This window comes from Lontra canadensis, unplaced genomic scaffold (assembly GCF_010015895.1).
Source record: "Lontra canadensis isolate GAN:19392208 unplaced genomic scaffold, GSC_riverotter_1.0 scaffold24, whole genome shotgun sequence".
Taxonomy (NCBI): domain Eukaryota; kingdom Metazoa; phylum Chordata; class Mammalia; order Carnivora; family Mustelidae; genus Lontra; species Lontra canadensis.
Genome location: NW_022631018.1, coordinates 6,152,278 through 6,168,605, shown reverse-complemented (window position 1 = coordinate 6,168,605; position 16,328 = coordinate 6,152,278). Strand labels below are relative to the sequence as shown.

The following is a 16,328-nucleotide window of genomic DNA, read 5'->3' as shown; positions in this document are numbered from 1 at the left end:
ACATCCCGAGGCGTGGCCATGATTCGTGCGTGTGTCTTATCCCACCTCTCACACCCCACACACTGCAGTGTTGTTGCCACGTCTGTTTGAAGTCGGACCTGTGTGCTTTATAAAGCGTGTACAGCAGACACTATAATTTCCTCAAGCGCACGTATCATATCCAAGGAGGGCAGTCCTCCCCCTCACACCAGAAACCACCCAGCCAAATGGTCTTGGAGGCTGAACAGGTACCCTTCCCTTCAGCAGTGCCCTATTTAAACAACTAGATTTGAGGGTGTCATTCTCTAAATATAAAATAGATTTTTCTTTCTGGTAAGATGATTTTCTGGTAAAGTCTCCAGATGTCCAGGATATTTCTAGGTCTCTTTGGTGGCCCATGTAAACATTTCTAAGGCGACTCTACCCTTTAGGCAGGGACAGTAGCTATCTGTACGGATCACGTATGTTTGCCAAACTAACGTTCTTTAACCAGGAAAATCACCTAAAAGAGCTGACCCCTTAGAAAGTTCCAATCCAACCTTCTAGAGTGGCATAGCCCAGAATAACAGCCACTACCCACATGTGACCATTGAGCACTTGGAAAATACAGGCCCTGTCAAAGACATGGTGGTGTCAAAAAGAACATGAAATATCCCAAGTTTTAGATTGATTACATGTTGACGTGAAAATATTTGGATATATTGGGCTAAATAAGATATATTAAATTTGATGATTTTTTAAACTTTTTAAAATGTAGACACTAGGAAATCTAAAATTACAGAGGCACTTTGCATACTATTTTTATTAGACTGTATTAGTCAAGAGCATCCCTGACAAATGGCCATCTATCACATTTTTTGAATGGTTTCAATCAGAAAGAAAGTTCTCAGCTAATTAAATCATGTGTCTTAAGGTTTTAGATGACATATTTGACACCAGAAATTGGTGACTTTTCCATAGAATAGTGATTTCTTTGCTTCCTCCAATTAAAAGAATAAGCCTAACAAACACTGCCAACTTTCAGAGAGTAAACGTCACATATCTAAGAAGTATTATGGCTGATAATGTTTTACAAAGCTATAAAATCTGAAGCATTGCTTAGTGGTAAGGTAAGAGGATACTTGTCTAGAAAAGGTAATCTTTACCTTTTGGTCCCCAGTAGAGCTCTGTTTGGGATATCTGGTATACCACATGTGCACACAAAAATGCACACATATATACCCATCCAACTGAGACCTTAAAGATGCAAGTCTCTCTTCCAAAAGCCATTCTTGTTATGGAGGAGGCAGAATCATCCGCTGGAGGTGAGAAGCAATGAGATGGAACCAAGTCCCACAAGCTTGGCTGTGTGTTTATTTCCAGGAGCCAGAGGTTAGTGAATTAAAAAGCGTGCAGTCCTCTAACCATGGCATCTACCTTCCTTCGGACACCCAGGAGCATACGGGATCTGGGAGGGCATCCTCTATGCCACGCCTGACTGTGGATCCCCAGGTAAAAAGCTATCACCACCTACCATGTGTAGTGGCATCCTGGACTGTATTGAAGTGGTGGGTTATGAAAAATCATCTGATACTTTCAGGTGAGCCCTCAGCTAGTCCCCATCCTTTCCGTATAAGCAAAATCTGGCTCGTGGGCCTTCTGTTTAGAGCCCGTCCCTCTGCGATGTGTTTTTAGTGAAGTCCTAACCATAAAAGTCTAGCCAGCAAAACAGTGTGATTCCTTCCGGATGGGCTCAACATTCTCAATAAGACTCAACCAGCCATGCAAGAAATATTTTCCAGGATTTTCCCTGTGGTTTCCGCCTCCCCTTTCCACCTTTCTTGGCTTCCCCAGCACATATGCAATTACTTACACACAGCTCTGTGTCAGGACCGTCTGTCCTAACCAGTGCAGGCCACGCCTCATTTCTTTGTCTGTTTTCCTGGCTTCTTTTTTCTGTCTGTCTGTCTTACATCAAGTTTTGACAGAGACAGGAAGTTTTTGTGGATCTGTTTTAACATCTGTGGCAAATCAAAATGCCAGCATTTAGGGTGGGGCTGGGGGTCAGAGGGGATGGATGATAGACAGCAATGCATTCGGAGATGCCTCCCAGCTGCATGCTCTCCTGAGCTCCTGGGCTACATGGCACAGTCTTCCCTGTTGAGAGCAACAGATAATAGGCAAAGTTATGCTTCTTTCATGGTGCAGACTTCGTGATCAGTTCCCTCACATATTTCAAAGTGGCTCAAGGTTCACTGCAGATCCTGGCTGGGTCACTATGGTAGAGGACTCTAGGGGAAGCTTGCACTGTACACTTAGCTGCTGGCTTTCCTGAGCATGAAAAAAAGGCCCTGGATAAGTCCAGTTAACATAGCATAGGACACTTGCCACCAGCTAAGGTCCGAGCAAAAGGGATTCAAGGAAGGTTACAGTTTGCAATCTTCAACAATCTCTATCTCACTTCTTCCTTACTTTTAGACATTTTCCATAATTAATCAGATTTTATGTTCCTCCGGGGGCTCCTGTTTCCAGGTGGTGACAGATCCCAGCTCCATGAGACGTTCATTTTCTACAATTCGGGATAAGCGTTCAAATTCCTCATGGCTGGAGGAATTCTCCATGGAGAGAAGCAGTGAAAACACCTACAAGTCGCGTCGTCGGAGTTACCACTCCTCGCTGAGGCTGTCAGCTCATCGCCTGAATTCTGACTCAGGTGAGGGGGTCTTCCCTCTTCACCTCTTTTCTGGTTCTTGCGCTGATGAGCAGTTCTAACACAAACTGAAAATCACTGGAACAGCATTCAGATAAGAATGCAGGTGGAGGAAAGCAAGGGAAGAAAGAACACTCGGGGCGCCTGGGTGGTTCAGTGGGTTAAAGCCTCTGCCTTCGGCTCACGTCATGATCTCAGGGTCCTGGGATCAAGCACCACATTGGGTTCTCTGCTCAGCAGCGAGCCTGCCTCTCGGCCTACTTGTGATCTCTCTCTGTCAAATAAATAAAATCTTTAAAAAAAAAAAGACTTGTCATCGGAAAGCATTCGCTATCTAACTTATCCTAGAACAGAGTCTTGTATATTCATCATAAAGGCTGAAATTTCTTTCTTTCAGAGTAGGATTATAGAAATCATGAAAATGTATAGAACTGTTGAATCAATTCTGTGGTACATCTGAAACGAATATAACCTTGTATTTTAATTATACTTCAATGATTTAAAAAACTGAGATTTTTCAAATGACCCTGCAAAAGCACTGCAGTTCCTTAGGGAGTTTTTTTTTTTTTTTTTTTTTGTTTTTTTTTTTTAAGATCTTATTTGACAGAGATAGCACAAGTAGGCAGAGTGGTGGGCTGAGGGAGAAGGCCGTCCTCCGAGGATCATGACGTGAGCCGAAGGCAGCCGCTTAACCAACTTAGCCCCCCAGGTGCCCCGCCTTAGGGGGGTCTCTAACACATTCCTGGCAAGGGCTGGGCTCTTACTTCCAACTCTGCTTCAACCCCAATAGTGCTACCTGGAATTTTTTTGAGGTTTTTGAGTTTTGTTTGTTTGTTTGTTTGTTTAAGGAAAAGGGTCATCCTGATAGGATTTGAAGCATTCTTATGATTTTCTAATGGTTTCTATTTTACAAGGTGAGGAAACAGATCAAAAAGCAGTGACATGCCTATATCACAGGATACATATATATGCAATACATGGCAGAAATGGGACCAGACATCCTCAATGGGACTGAACCCTTTGACCTCCATCCCTTTACTGATGCCATCTTCCTTCCCCCTCCCCCAAAAGTTACGCACGCATGTTTAGGACATAGAATCTTTGTCAACAAGATGGCCCATTCTCTATATTGATTGTTTCTAGCATAAACAGAAGCAGAAGAGAACCAAGTGCATCCTTTGGCATATATACCTTTCTAATGGCAACTTGCGTACTTTCCTCTTCACAAAAGGGAATCACCTGTTGACATGCCTGGAGAAGCTAGGATTCCTCAGCTGCCCAGTCTGACCCAGGCCACATGACATCTCTTCCATGTTCAGAGGCCAGTATGGGTAGAGTTGTGATCAGGTGCTTTTGTCATCTCTCCCAGGCCACAAGTCTGACACCCACCGCTCAGGGGGCAGAGAGCGGGGACGGTCGAAAGAGCGAAAGCATCTTCTCTCTCCCGATGTCTCCCGCTGCAACTCAGAGGAACGAGGGACCCAAGCCGACTGGGAGTCCCCAGAGCGCCAGCAGTCCAGGTCTCCCAGTGAGGGCAGGTCACAGACCCCCAACAGACCGGTGAGTATGGACAGGAAGTGGAGGCCCTGTAGAAGGACAGGGAGGGGTGGTCTGTTAACATTAAGTACAAAATGTGGGCATCTGGCACCCACACAGACCTTGGTTTCACGGGGAAATATACCCATTGTGCATGGAAAGTAGCTGCTTCCTGCTTGTAAACTCACAAAGGATATGAATTCACAGGAAACCATATAGTTCCCCCAAGAAAGACAATAGTATCTAGAGGTCATTCCATCTTAGTCCTCAAAAACCAAAGTCACCAGTTCACCAGCGCCTCAGCCAGATTTAGGAGAAAAGGATCACTTTTAGCCAGAAAAGTTTCTTTGACCAGTTGCGTGACCCTTAGCCCCAGTTCCAGTGGTGATTCATCTCTCAGCGCAGGATTTATCATTTGGATCAGTTCAACCTCATTGACCTAGCTTCCAGCCATCCCAAGAAGACCCCCTTCTCCTTCCAGCCCCTGCCTAAGAAATCACTACCAGAGCTATGTGAAAACATTGCCTCGACATGCTTTCCTCCTCCCTCCCCAGCCTGAACTCTCATCAAGGCTTGGGAGTCCAGCTGGGAGACCCCCTCACCAAGCAGTGAGCAGAGGGGACGAGGAGGGTTCTACCACAGACTTTAGACTTTAGAAGCAGTTGAGAAGTTTCTTCTAGAGCAGTGGCAAATTTTAGTGAACAGAATCACAAAAGCTTGTTTTAACTGCATATTCTCGACCTAGAGGGCTCTTCTTCAGTAGTGAGACCAGCTAGAAAGGGAAAAGCAGAAATCTGCCATCGAAAGGACCCCTCCTTCCCCAGGATCTTCTGAGTGGGTGGTTCCTAGGTCACACATACCTTGAGAAACACTTTCCAGAAAGTTTGGTTACCAGCGCTGGGCTTAGGGACCCTTGGGTCCAGGTAAGCAGGTCAAGCCCAGACCTGCCAAGCCTGCTGCTGCAGTTGACGTTCGCATGCCCTGGTCTCCACGGTGGAGACTCCTCTGTCTCCTTCCATCCCTCCTTCCTAAGTGGAGGGGACCCCAGCTCAGTCCTCCCTCTCCCAGGCTCCAAGGGCCCTCAGGCAGGAGGCTTAGGGCCCTTAAGAGGACCCCAGGTGGGGACCAGGCTGGGCACTAACCTGCCATATCTGTTCCACCCCGCAGGGCACAGGTTCCCTGAGTGAAAGCTCTATCCCCTCTGTCTCTGACACCAGCACCCCAAGAAGAAGTCGCCGGCAGCTCCCACCGGTCCCCCCCAAGCCTCGGCCCCTCCTCTCCTACAGCTCCCTTCTGCGCCACACCGGGAGCATCTCTCCGCCAGCGGACGGGAGCGAGGGCGGCTCCCCGCTGGCCTCGCAGGCGCTGGAGAGCACGGAGGCCAGCCTGGTGGAGTCTTCCAGCTGCCGGCACACCCCGCAGGGCCAGCACCCCTCCCCACAGCGCTACATCTCCGAGCCCTACCTGGCCCTGCACGAAGACTCCCACGCCTCGGACTGCGGTGAGGAGGAGACGCTCACCTTCGAAGCCGCCGTGGCCACCAGCCTGGGCCGCTCCAACACCATTGGCTCCGCACCGCCACTGCGGCACAGCTGGCAGATGCCCAACGGGCACTATAGGCGGCGGCGGCGTGGGGGGCCCGGGCCGGGCGTCATGTGTGGGGCTGTCAGCGACCTCCTGAGTGACACGGAAGAAGACGACAAGTGCTAGAGGCTGCTCCCCCCTCCGATGCATGCTCTTCTCTCACCCGGAGAAAACCAAGACCGAGTTGGGAAGCCAGTGCTGCCCGGGGGGGAGGAAGAGGGAGGAGGAAGACAGAAGGACACCATGCATCATCAGCCAAGAAGAACGGAAGGGACAGAAGGAAAACCCGTGGGACCCGCCAAATTGCTTTACTTCCCTGTGCAAGATGGGCCCTGCCCGAAGTTCTGCCTCACTGCTGGGGAAAGGAAATTCCAGAATGTGCTGGGGGGTCTTCCTGTGGCAGGAGGGACAAGAGGATGGCTTTGCTTGCCCTTGCCCCTTCCCACTTTGCTGTCAGCCTTGGAGGGATGGAGCCGGCCCGTGTCTACACCCATTGCCCTGAAAAGCCTGGAAAACTTCTGGCTCTTCGCTGGGGAGTCATGGAGACCCCAGGAGTGGGATCCCCTCCCTCAGCAGCTCCTGCTGCTTGGCCAGCACCACTGCCATGGGGGGCAACCACACTAGCATCTCACGCACTCCCCCCTCGGGCTCGCTTCTGCCAGAGCAGCGCAGGCTAAGTTCCGGAGCAGTGGACCAAGGGTCGGAGGCTGGGAGGGAAAAGCTGACGTGGAAGATGGGGTCAGGGTGCTGTGGCAGCAGCAGCAGCAAGGGCTGGTCTGGGTGAGCAAAGCCATAGTCCAGCAGCCCAGACCCTGGGATCGAGGCTCAAAGAGATGGAGGGATGAGGGCTGCTGGGAGGGACAGCGCTGTCTCTGAGGTCTGTAGGCTACTCAGTAGGTGCGGTGTTAGGACAGGCCAGGGAGGTCCCTCGGGCGTCGCTGAGGTGCCCGAGGCTCCAGGAAGGGGATATTTTAAAAGCATTTAACAACGCCTGTGGCCAGAGCACCTGCCAGTGGGAGTGGAAGTCCAAGCTTTCTGCTGGAGCCCCGTGCTCTGCCAGGCCTTAGCCCTGCCAGTGCTGGTCACAAGGGATCCCTGAGGGTGGGGGAAGTGCAGTGGGGGCACTTAAGCAAGGCAGATCCTGTTTTCCAACCAGCAGAGAAGGATGTGGAACAGTCCTCTAGCTGTATCAGCACATAGGGCCGAATGTCAACCTTAGACGCTGGTCCAGGAGGCAGCGGGCCTTTCTGCCAGGCAGCAAGGCCCCGAGCCAGAGGTCCAGCCTTCCCTGCCCCTCCCACCCCGGAAAAGGCAGCACACAGGCACCCAAGGTGGGCCTTACGTCACCTAGTAGAGACTTCTAGAGAGGAAAGGCAGGCACATCGAAATGTGAAACTTCCATGAGAAAGTCAGTCTGAGTGTACGGAGGACCTCCTGACAGCAGGGACCCCTCCCCGCAGCTAGTTTAAGTGAAGGTCAGTTCGTCCTGAGACTTTGAAGGTGATTAGTAAATATACCTCAGCTGAGACCTGGGCTGCTCCTCCCAGCAACATAGACTCTGATGGGGCCTCATCGCCCAATGTCCTGAGCCCAGGGTCCCCGGGGCGCTGAGTATTTCCAGAGACCCGGACTAGGCTTTTCCTCTTCCCAGAGTAAGAGCTGGGCAGAAGACAGCCTGAGGCCGCTGTGTCATTCTTCACCCCCCAAACTCAGAAGCACGGACAAAGAGCCTTTCTTGGCTAATCCGTCCTCGTCTTGTATAGATTGTCCATTTGGGGAGGCACGCCACTCCCTCTAGCTGGTGGAAAGGTACCAACCCCTCACCTTCGTCCCTGGGTCTCCTCCAAGTGGCTGGAAGGACCCGCTGGAGAAAGGTGCCAGGCAGGCCTTCCCCTTCACAGCCCTGAGCAGGCCCCAGCCCGGGCCTGAGATCACCATGACGAAACCCTCTCTCTGTTCTCCTCCAACCACGACAGACTTCTCCTCTGGGCAATGAGAAGGGAGTGGCTGTTATTTTTCTTAGAAGGAGCCTCTTTTTACTTCTGAAGTTTTGGGTTTGTTTTGGTCAAAAATAGAACCAAGGCATAGTTGCATCAACCCTGAAAAGCCAAATCTAACTGTGGGGCTGCAGAATCATCGCTCATGGCCCGGCCTTCTCTTCTAGATATGGATGGAGGTTCGGGCCCCACAGGCAGCCCCCACAGCAAACTGGTCTCAGGGCAGGAGAAGACAGAGGCAGGACAGCAGCCTCCTCCTCTCAGACCTTCTGTTCATTCACTGCCCTCTCCCGCTCACCATGTGCCCGCGACTATGGGCTGGACCGGCATGTCCTTTACATAAGACTCAGATGCTGGGCCTTGTGTTGTTTTAAAGGTTTCCTCTGACCAGTGTCATTTCATGCCAAAGTGCGGCAGTGGGCTGTTTTCTGTGCACAGAATTGTTTTCCTCCCCCCTCAGAAATGCAGCTTTCCCTAGGGACAGGCCTACACCAGGACAGCCGCTCAGAGTCAGCCAGCCTATTGCCCTGTGGGTGAGAACAGGAACGGAAGGGATCTCTTCACGCTGTCTCAACAGGAGGAGGCATTTAGCCTGGCAGAGCAAGGACCAGAAATGGGATTTGCCTATAAACCACATTATGAACACTAAATTCACTGTGCCAGGAACCCTTCCTGGACCCCTGAGCTCCTTAAATTCCTGTACACAAGAGCCCGGGGGTCTCAGATGCCATGGTGTGCAGCCCTGCAGAGACAGTCCCCCTGGCCAACTGCTGGGGTGTTTCTAGAACCAGTGAACTTAGGAACCCTCACTGAATTTCCCCTGACCAAGAAACTGGGTTTCTTTTCCCTTAGCCTGCATTTACTGTTCTAGTAAGACCAAAAAATAAAAGGCAGTTTTCTGTTACATCACGGAACTCAGTATCCTAATCTTCTGTTTCCTTCCACCTCTTAATAAAGCTGACCTTTCCCTTTCCCTCTAATAGCTGACCAGGACATCTTTTCCTACGTGTCAGATGCTGCCTCTTCTCTCTCCCTTGAAAAGAGACCCCCTGAGATCTGAAAACCCGTGCTTCTCTTTGGATTAGAAAGTATGGCAGCATCTCGAGAAATGCCAAGCAAAATGGAAACCGTTAGAGATACACAGTATGCTCAAACTTGAATACCACAGGTCCGCTCAGAAGAATGGTTAGCTCTATAGCCAGCTTCCTTTGCTAATGTTAAGTCTTTGGCATCCCCTCCAAAGAGGGAGGGATGGGGGGGAAAAGAGGAGGATGAAAAGAAACCAAGGTAGAGAGAAGTTTTAACTAGGTCTCTGTTTAGATACTCCTCTCTTCACTTCCAGGCTTCCGGTATCGCCCTCTCTCAATCCCCATGAGGGCAGAGTGCCAGCAGGCTTTCAGACACAGGGGTAGAGCTCTAGGCCAAGAGACTCTGTGAGCCAAAGTCAGGATAGAATTATTTGCACTATGAAGAGATGGTACCTTTGAGCATCCTCCCCACCTTCTGCCCCACCAGGGTTGACATAAGCCATGAACACGACTCCCCAAAATGGGTCTGTCTACTCTTCTAGCTGAAGAATATTTCTACTCTGGGCTTCACTTCCCCCCACTTGGCATCCCTATGGGGTACTGAGATCATTGATAACATTTCTCTGAAGCTGAAATCCAGATGTTCTGGATTAGACCCTCTCTTGACTCTGGGACCACAAAAAGCCCCATATTCCACCATTCAGCCAATGTCTGTTTTCCATACACACACCCATCTCTCCTCTGGCCTTTGTGATGAGCCTCAGTGTCTCCTGCCTTCTGTTCTCTCATCCCAGCCCTTGTTTTGCTGCATGGTATCATTGACTTACCTCCTGAGATGTTTTAAATCCACCCAGTCCAAGCTTATTTGCTGATCTGCCTGCCTCTGCTGGTAGGGAACACATCATTCTCTTAAAAATAGCTGGGAACTCACTAGGTAATATCCACAAAGTGATCTGAAACAGTATCAGGTGAAGTACTATCTCAGTGAGTGGGGCGTAGGAAATGTCTGCATACTCAGTGAAAGCCCACTTCAGGGGAATTAGGTCTCTCCTGGCTAAATGCAACAGAATTTAATAATTGTGGTTTTTTAAAAGAAAGTTCCCAGTTTTCCATTACATCCTATTTCCGAAGCCTGATCTGGGTGTCTCGTTTTTGGACAGAGTATTTGTTCAGTGGGTTGAGCCAGGAGTAAGCCGAGGTTCTTTAATTTCTCAGCCTAGCTATAATAAATACGATGAGGTTGTATTACAAAAAGGCATATGTGTAATAGGCAGGAAGCCAATGATCATCTACTTTGCTGGGATTTTGTGAGACTTGAAGGTTAAGGAATTTTCACCCTATTTTTATCATTTGCGTGTTTGCTATGTTTTGAGCCCCTCAAAGGCCTGGTGCCAGTGTGCACAAAGAGTCCTGGTGAGGAGAGGCATTTCCATGCCCTTGGCTAGCCTCTTCCTCACCAGATTCTCCCTTCCTGTCCATTCTTCCTTCCTGGATTCCCAGACACCGACCCCTGTCCAAGAGGTGCAGGTGAGGCAAGAAAAAAGAGAGAAGTGGGCCCCCTGCACGTGGCCAGTCAGAGCATGATGGGTTAACTCCAGACAGGGTCCCCCTGAGGAACCAGGTCTAGGTTTGGCTAAAGAGCTCTCCACACAGAGACTCTTATTTTAACAAAAGCCACACAGAATTAACTCAGGACGTAGGACCTAACCTTGGCATGATGTGATCAGAAGAGAGGCTACCTTAATGAGCACTGCCTGTACCCACAGCTCTTTCTGACTTTTGTTTTTTCTTTGGTGAACCGCCTGTGGACTGTAGCCTTTTACTCTAACAGAGGTCCAGCTGCTGGCTGTGCTGGTTGGAGCCCTGGGCTCAGCTGCAGACATGCTGGGGTGATCTGTCAGTCATCACGGGCTGTCAGTCAGTCAGTCAGTCAGAACACAGACATATCACTGGGGTGGGATTGGGATAGGGGTGTGACAAAAGACTAGGAATAGAAAACGCTGTCTTTGGATTCTGATAGCTGTATATTTCTTCCCTTAAATCCTTTCTGCTTTGACCCTCTGAGGTTAGGCATCCTGGAGAAATCACGCCAAGCCAAAGATAACAGATTCATAGATTGTCCCTACCAACACAAAGGGCCTGGATAGCTTCCCTTAACAAAACTCAAGTCAGTTGGTTGAGAAATTTGAATGAGACTCACAGCAGAAGCAAGTGGACAGCTGGGCTATCTCCAAACTGCCCTTCTATTTTGGTCATCATTTTCCTTCCAATCTCTTCCATTGGGCTAAAATAAAGAAATAAATAATTAAGACTTTTTTAAATGGGTGTGGGGTGGCCCTAGCAACTCAACCTTCTAAATGCAAAAATATTTTATAATAAGCCATGCCACTATGTAAATACAGGATTGAGGTTCGAATTCTTATTTCTGGGGGTGTGAAAGAGTTGAGAAGATCTGATTTTTAAAAAATGGTAAGGGGAATCTGTTTATTTTTATTTGTGATCTTTTTGTTTGGATGTTTTTGTAACAGACCCACTCTAAAATAGCAATGAAGGATAAATGTGTGCTCTGCAGTGTTACTGAATCACCTTCTAATTAATTTTCATCAAAATTAATCTATTTGAGCCAAAAATCTGACATGATATGGTAACAATTCCATCTTCTCTCTCTGGTAGTTTTTGGTTTGTTTTTTTTTTGTTTTGTTTTGTTTTTTGGTTTTGTCTCTCTTCTTCTAAGTCAGCCTCTGTCTCTTGTTTCTAAGGACTTAAAATATAACTTAGATTAACAAAACTTCAGTGAAAGCCAAGGAAATAATAGAATGGGTATAGATTTTTTTCTGGGTATCTTTAACCAATAAATACAAAGTTTATGTCTCAAGAAGATATCATTTTTAAGAGCGTGGTGATCTGGTAACTAAAAATCACTGGGAGTCAAAAATAATTCTATCCCAGGCTTCGGTACTTGTGCCTTCGGCAAGGTATTACATCTGCGTGCTTTATTTCCCTTATTAGGAAAACTGAAATACTAATGCTTGGCTAATTCATGGGTGTGTCAAGTGTTTGTAAATCAATGAGTATCACATCATTTAACGTACTTAGACTCCACAAATCAACTTAGAAAGATCTCCTCTCCTTATATCCCACTAAGGACCTATGAAATTCTTGGCATTGCTATACACATTCCATTTTGGGGGAGAAACTTCATGTCTAATGGAACCTGAATCCCAGATATGCTTTAATTTCACCTGCTATTGTTCCCATTTTCCCTTCCGCTTCTTTTTTGCTCTCTAATTAAAAAAAGATCAAGACTTTTTTTTTTTTCTTAAATGCAGGAATGAAGTTGAGTTTTCATGATCAAAGCTTCTGGTATCTTCTTTTTGGGGACACTTAAGCCAGTCTTAGATCAAATAACCATTCTCTAATGCTTGGGATCCCCACGAAGACCTCTTTCCCACCCCAGCATTGAAACAGGAGTCTTTTCTGTCTCTCTTTGCTCTACCAGTTTGTCAGAAAGAAAGGATCGCTCTCTCCATTCTGGAACCAGATCTGTAGAATCTGTACCAGGTACTACCACTTCCTCCTCAGTTCACTCACAGGTGGGCCCCCAAATTGAAAGGGGACTAAATCACAGCTGCCAAATCCGAATTTGACCTTATCTGGTGACTCAATTTTCTTTACAGTAGTCTGATTTCCTATAGTGATGGCCTGTACCACACAGGAACCTACTGCCCAAGGGATGTCTTTTAGAAATCCATATAAGGGATGTGCAGGAAAAACACTCCAAATTTTCAAAGTGCCATTAAACCAATTAAAAAAAAATAAGGGTAATACGAAATGAGGGCTAAACAATGTAATCTAACTGCCAATTAAAGTATACAGTAGTTCTGGTCTTAGCTACATTTGATATGGAATTATATCACATTAAGCAGATCCCAGCAGATTTAGTAAAAACATAGGCATTCAATTTTAACGGCTACCAATGTGGATATATACTTAGCCTGCAGGCCAAACTTCAATCAGTGTTTTTCTATCCTGGTGTTTTGTGAACAAGCCAAAATTTATACAAAGCCACCCTAAGTGCTGCAATTACAGAGGAACCCCCCTCTTGGTGATATCAGAGAACAGTCCAATTCCACTCAAATTGAGTCCAAAATTTGGAATTCGTCCAGAAAAACAAATGGAGGAGAAAAATCTGATGCACCAAGTCGACTTGGCATTTTTGTAGCTGGGACAATGTGGGCAGAGGCTAGGAAGACAAGCTATAGAACAAAGACAAAGTTGAGGTGGAAAACATCAGCTAGTCCCAGGAAACAAAGCTCTATGACTTGAGATAGTCTCTTACACTAGATCATGGCTATACTTGTTAGCATGTTACTGGATTCAGAACAGTTCTTCCTGCTAACCTCACCAAAGGCAGTGGATTTGAAGGCTTCAGAGGATTAATAGAGCCCTGAACAAATTTTCCAGACCTGGGAGATGGAGAGAAAAGAGGTTCATGCTTTAAAGCAGCCTGAAGACAATCTCTGTGACTCTAGCAACTCTTCAATATAGTAGTGCCAATAGTGGAGAGATTTCACTGGTCTTCCTGGTAGTACAAGTGCCACGGGAGGGGAGAGGGTGGTGAGTGGGACAGACGATGAGCTTTATCAGGATGAGATTTCAAACTATGAAGGGTGCACCGGTACTAGTCTCAAAGGATATCATTGCAAAAGTGTAGACCAACGGGTGTCCAGGCCATGCCCTCTGTCCTTTGGGACCTAAGGTCAGGCCATTCCCACCTTGATTTTACTCTTAGAGGAGGAGCTTGTAAGATGGGGTCAAGAGGGAAATTGGGTGATCTGCCTTAGGCTGTTAAAAATGCCACCTGCATTACAAAACACATGTGAGTCAAGACGCTTGAGACACTTCCTCATAGGCAGCATCCACTGTGGGGTGCCGACCTGTCACCCCTTCAGGAATGGTGTTTAAATGGCAGCCAGTGCTGGCCTGCCCAGAGTATCGGTGCATCTTTCCTAAAGCCAGAGTTCAGCACTGCATGTTGACCAGGTGGATGTCCTGTAATATAAATGCTCGTTTGGATCCAAAAGGAAAATTATTAAAAATAAAAGAAAGATGAACTTTAATGTTTTTTTTGGGGGGGGTGGTCAAAGAAAAGAATAAAACCTTGTTGTAAAGAATTAATCGGCCTGATTCCTCTCACTCACTCTGTTTCTTTGGTCCCTAAAAAGGGAGGTCTCGGGAGGGAAGCCTTGCCAGAACTCTCTGGGTAGGAGGGCAGTGGGTCCTGCAGTTGGATGACATCTGCTCAGCCCAGCTAGTCAGGAGGAATTCCCAAGTTTTTCAAAGTTTCAAGGACACCCTGTCCCTAAAAGATTTTCTTTTCTTAAAACGTATTATCTTGGAAGAGACAACAACAGCAACAAAAATGGGCTCCAGACAAGCAGCTTCCCTGAACAAGTTATTTCCTTTTTTATTTATTTTTTAAAGGTTTTATTTATTTGAGAGTGAGAGAGACAGAATGAGTGGAGGGAGGGGCAGAGGGCGAGGGAGAAGCAGAATCCTCGCTGAGCAGGGAGCCCAACATGGGGCTCGATCCCTGGACCCTGAGATCATGACCTAAGATGAAGGCAGATGCTTAGTGACTGAACCACTCAGGCACCCCAGAGCAAGTTATTTTCTGACCAGAGAAATTATATCTCTAGGTAAGAAGAAAAGTAGACTGGGAATCTATATGGAACACAGGGCTTCATGACTAGGACTATAACCAGCTTCTTCTCTGAAAGATCAGGGAAGAGAAGACAACCTAAGAGTTTGAGGAGATACTGTCTATTCCTTCCCCTGCCTGTATTTCTCCTCATTTAATCATAATAGCTTCCTTAATAAAAGGGAAGCAGCAGCCTTCAGATCGAGTGGTTCCTTATGAGTCTCCCTGGGGAAACACCATCTTCTAATCCTAGTGTTGGGTCTATTGTTTTCATCTGAATTAGTCTTCTGTTAGTTTAATGGAAACCAGCTTCTAGAATGGATCCTCTATTTCTGCAGTTCTATCAAAAATGGCTTCTCAAGCCCTACATGATTTTTAAATAAGGGTTCTTTAGGATTAAAACCATCCAAAAATATGGTGGGTGGCCAGTAGAGCCCTTCAGGGATGGGTTGGAAATCTCTAATATCTTGTCCAACTCTGAGTTTATTTTCCACTCATAATTTAAATTCCATGGTTTCCATCACCACTGAAGTTGGAAAGAGAATTTGAAGAATAATTTGTACCTAATTGCACACTTCTATAGGATGATTAGTTGGTTTGGGGAAAGATAGGTTTGTAAGAAGTTTATTACATTGGTTGAGGAGTTTTTGGGTTTCTTTCTAATTGGGACATTAGTTCCATAGTATTTCCCAGGTTAATGGCACTAGGAAACACATACAAAAAAAAAAAAAATAGACACTACTCTGAACTTCTCTCCAGTGTTTCTGTGTTATACTTCTGAGGATCTATTGGTTACCCTAACACAACATGTCCCTTGACCTAAATTTGGCCTCTGGGATATTACAAAACTTTTCTTTCCTAGCAGACCACGTTCTTTTGCTAATAAGCTAGAAAACTGTCAAACCAGAGAGTAAGATTTCAGTTCCTTAGACACTTGAACACAAAACATTGGGACTAGTCACAGGCGCAGTTAGCTCTCGAACACCATAAACGTAAGACGCAACAAGGAACAGGAAGAGAATTGAGGCTATAAATGCAAGTTCTGGAGTCAGATCCAACTAAATTCAAATCCGAGAACTGTATATCCTTGACAAACCACTTGGCCTTAAAGTCACTTTCTTTATCTTTGCAATGGGAGAATTGGAGCAATGACATCGTGGGGTTACTGTACAGAGAGAATGAGTTTTTGCACATAAAGAGAACAGCCAGTGTCTGCCACATGAGAGGTATTTGGTAAAAGTTGGGTACCATTGTTGGCACTTGAAAGCAAATTCCTCAAACTGGAGGAACTGAACCCTACAGAGATACAATCCAACAAGAAGAATGTGGCGGGGGAGGGTCTTCCCCTTCTGCCAGTGGAACATGGGGCAATTTGATCCTCAGATAGATTTCAAAGGAAAGAGAATAAATTAAACTTTAAAAAGCAAGCAAATCATTTTTATATACCTATTTTTAAATAATGCCTCCACTCTTGTCTCAGAAATAAGCCCAATTTGCTTATTCTTCACTTCTAATTTCCATATTCATTTAAAAGCAAAATGGGGGAAATATTAGTGGGAGGTACTAATTGCAAAAGTAGCAATAAAGTTAATGACCACATTAAAATACTGTACACATATAAACACACCAATATTCAAGATAATTTGAACTATCAAGCAACTCACAAATTAACAGCACATGTAAGGGAATCATATATTTAGTGTCAATGGCCTGATTAGGACTCTATTAAAAGGAAAAAGTAGGGGCACCAGAGTGGCTCAGTGGGTTAAGCCTCTGCCTTCAGCTCAGGTCATGATCTCAAGGTCCTGGGATCG

At 46.6% G+C, this 16,328-nt stretch overlaps 1 protein-coding gene across 6 annotated transcripts in view; it reads left to right on the top strand.

The window, feature by feature from the left end:
- Nucleotides 1-7,228, top strand: part of CACNA1E (calcium voltage-gated channel subunit alpha1 E) — a 486,165-nt gene extending 478,937 nt beyond the window's left edge. For 3 of the 6 annotated variants that reach the window (XM_032862709.1, XM_032862708.1, XM_032862704.1), the window contains 4 exons: nucleotides 1,342-1,470; nucleotides 2,491-2,671; nucleotides 4,038-4,228; nucleotides 5,372-7,228. In XM_032862709.1, the coding sequence (XP_032718600.1) occupies nucleotides 1,342-1,470; nucleotides 2,491-2,671; nucleotides 4,038-4,228; nucleotides 5,372-5,914 (1,044 nt within the window). In that variant the 3' untranslated portion in view covers nucleotides 5,915-7,228. The remainder of the gene's footprint in view (nucleotides 1-1,341; nucleotides 1,471-2,490; nucleotides 2,672-4,037; nucleotides 4,229-5,371) is intronic. The other 3 variants (XM_032862707.1, XM_032862706.1, XM_032862705.1) reach the window with 1 other exon arrangement.
- The last annotated feature ends 9,100 nt before the right edge of the window (nucleotides 7,229-16,328 follow it).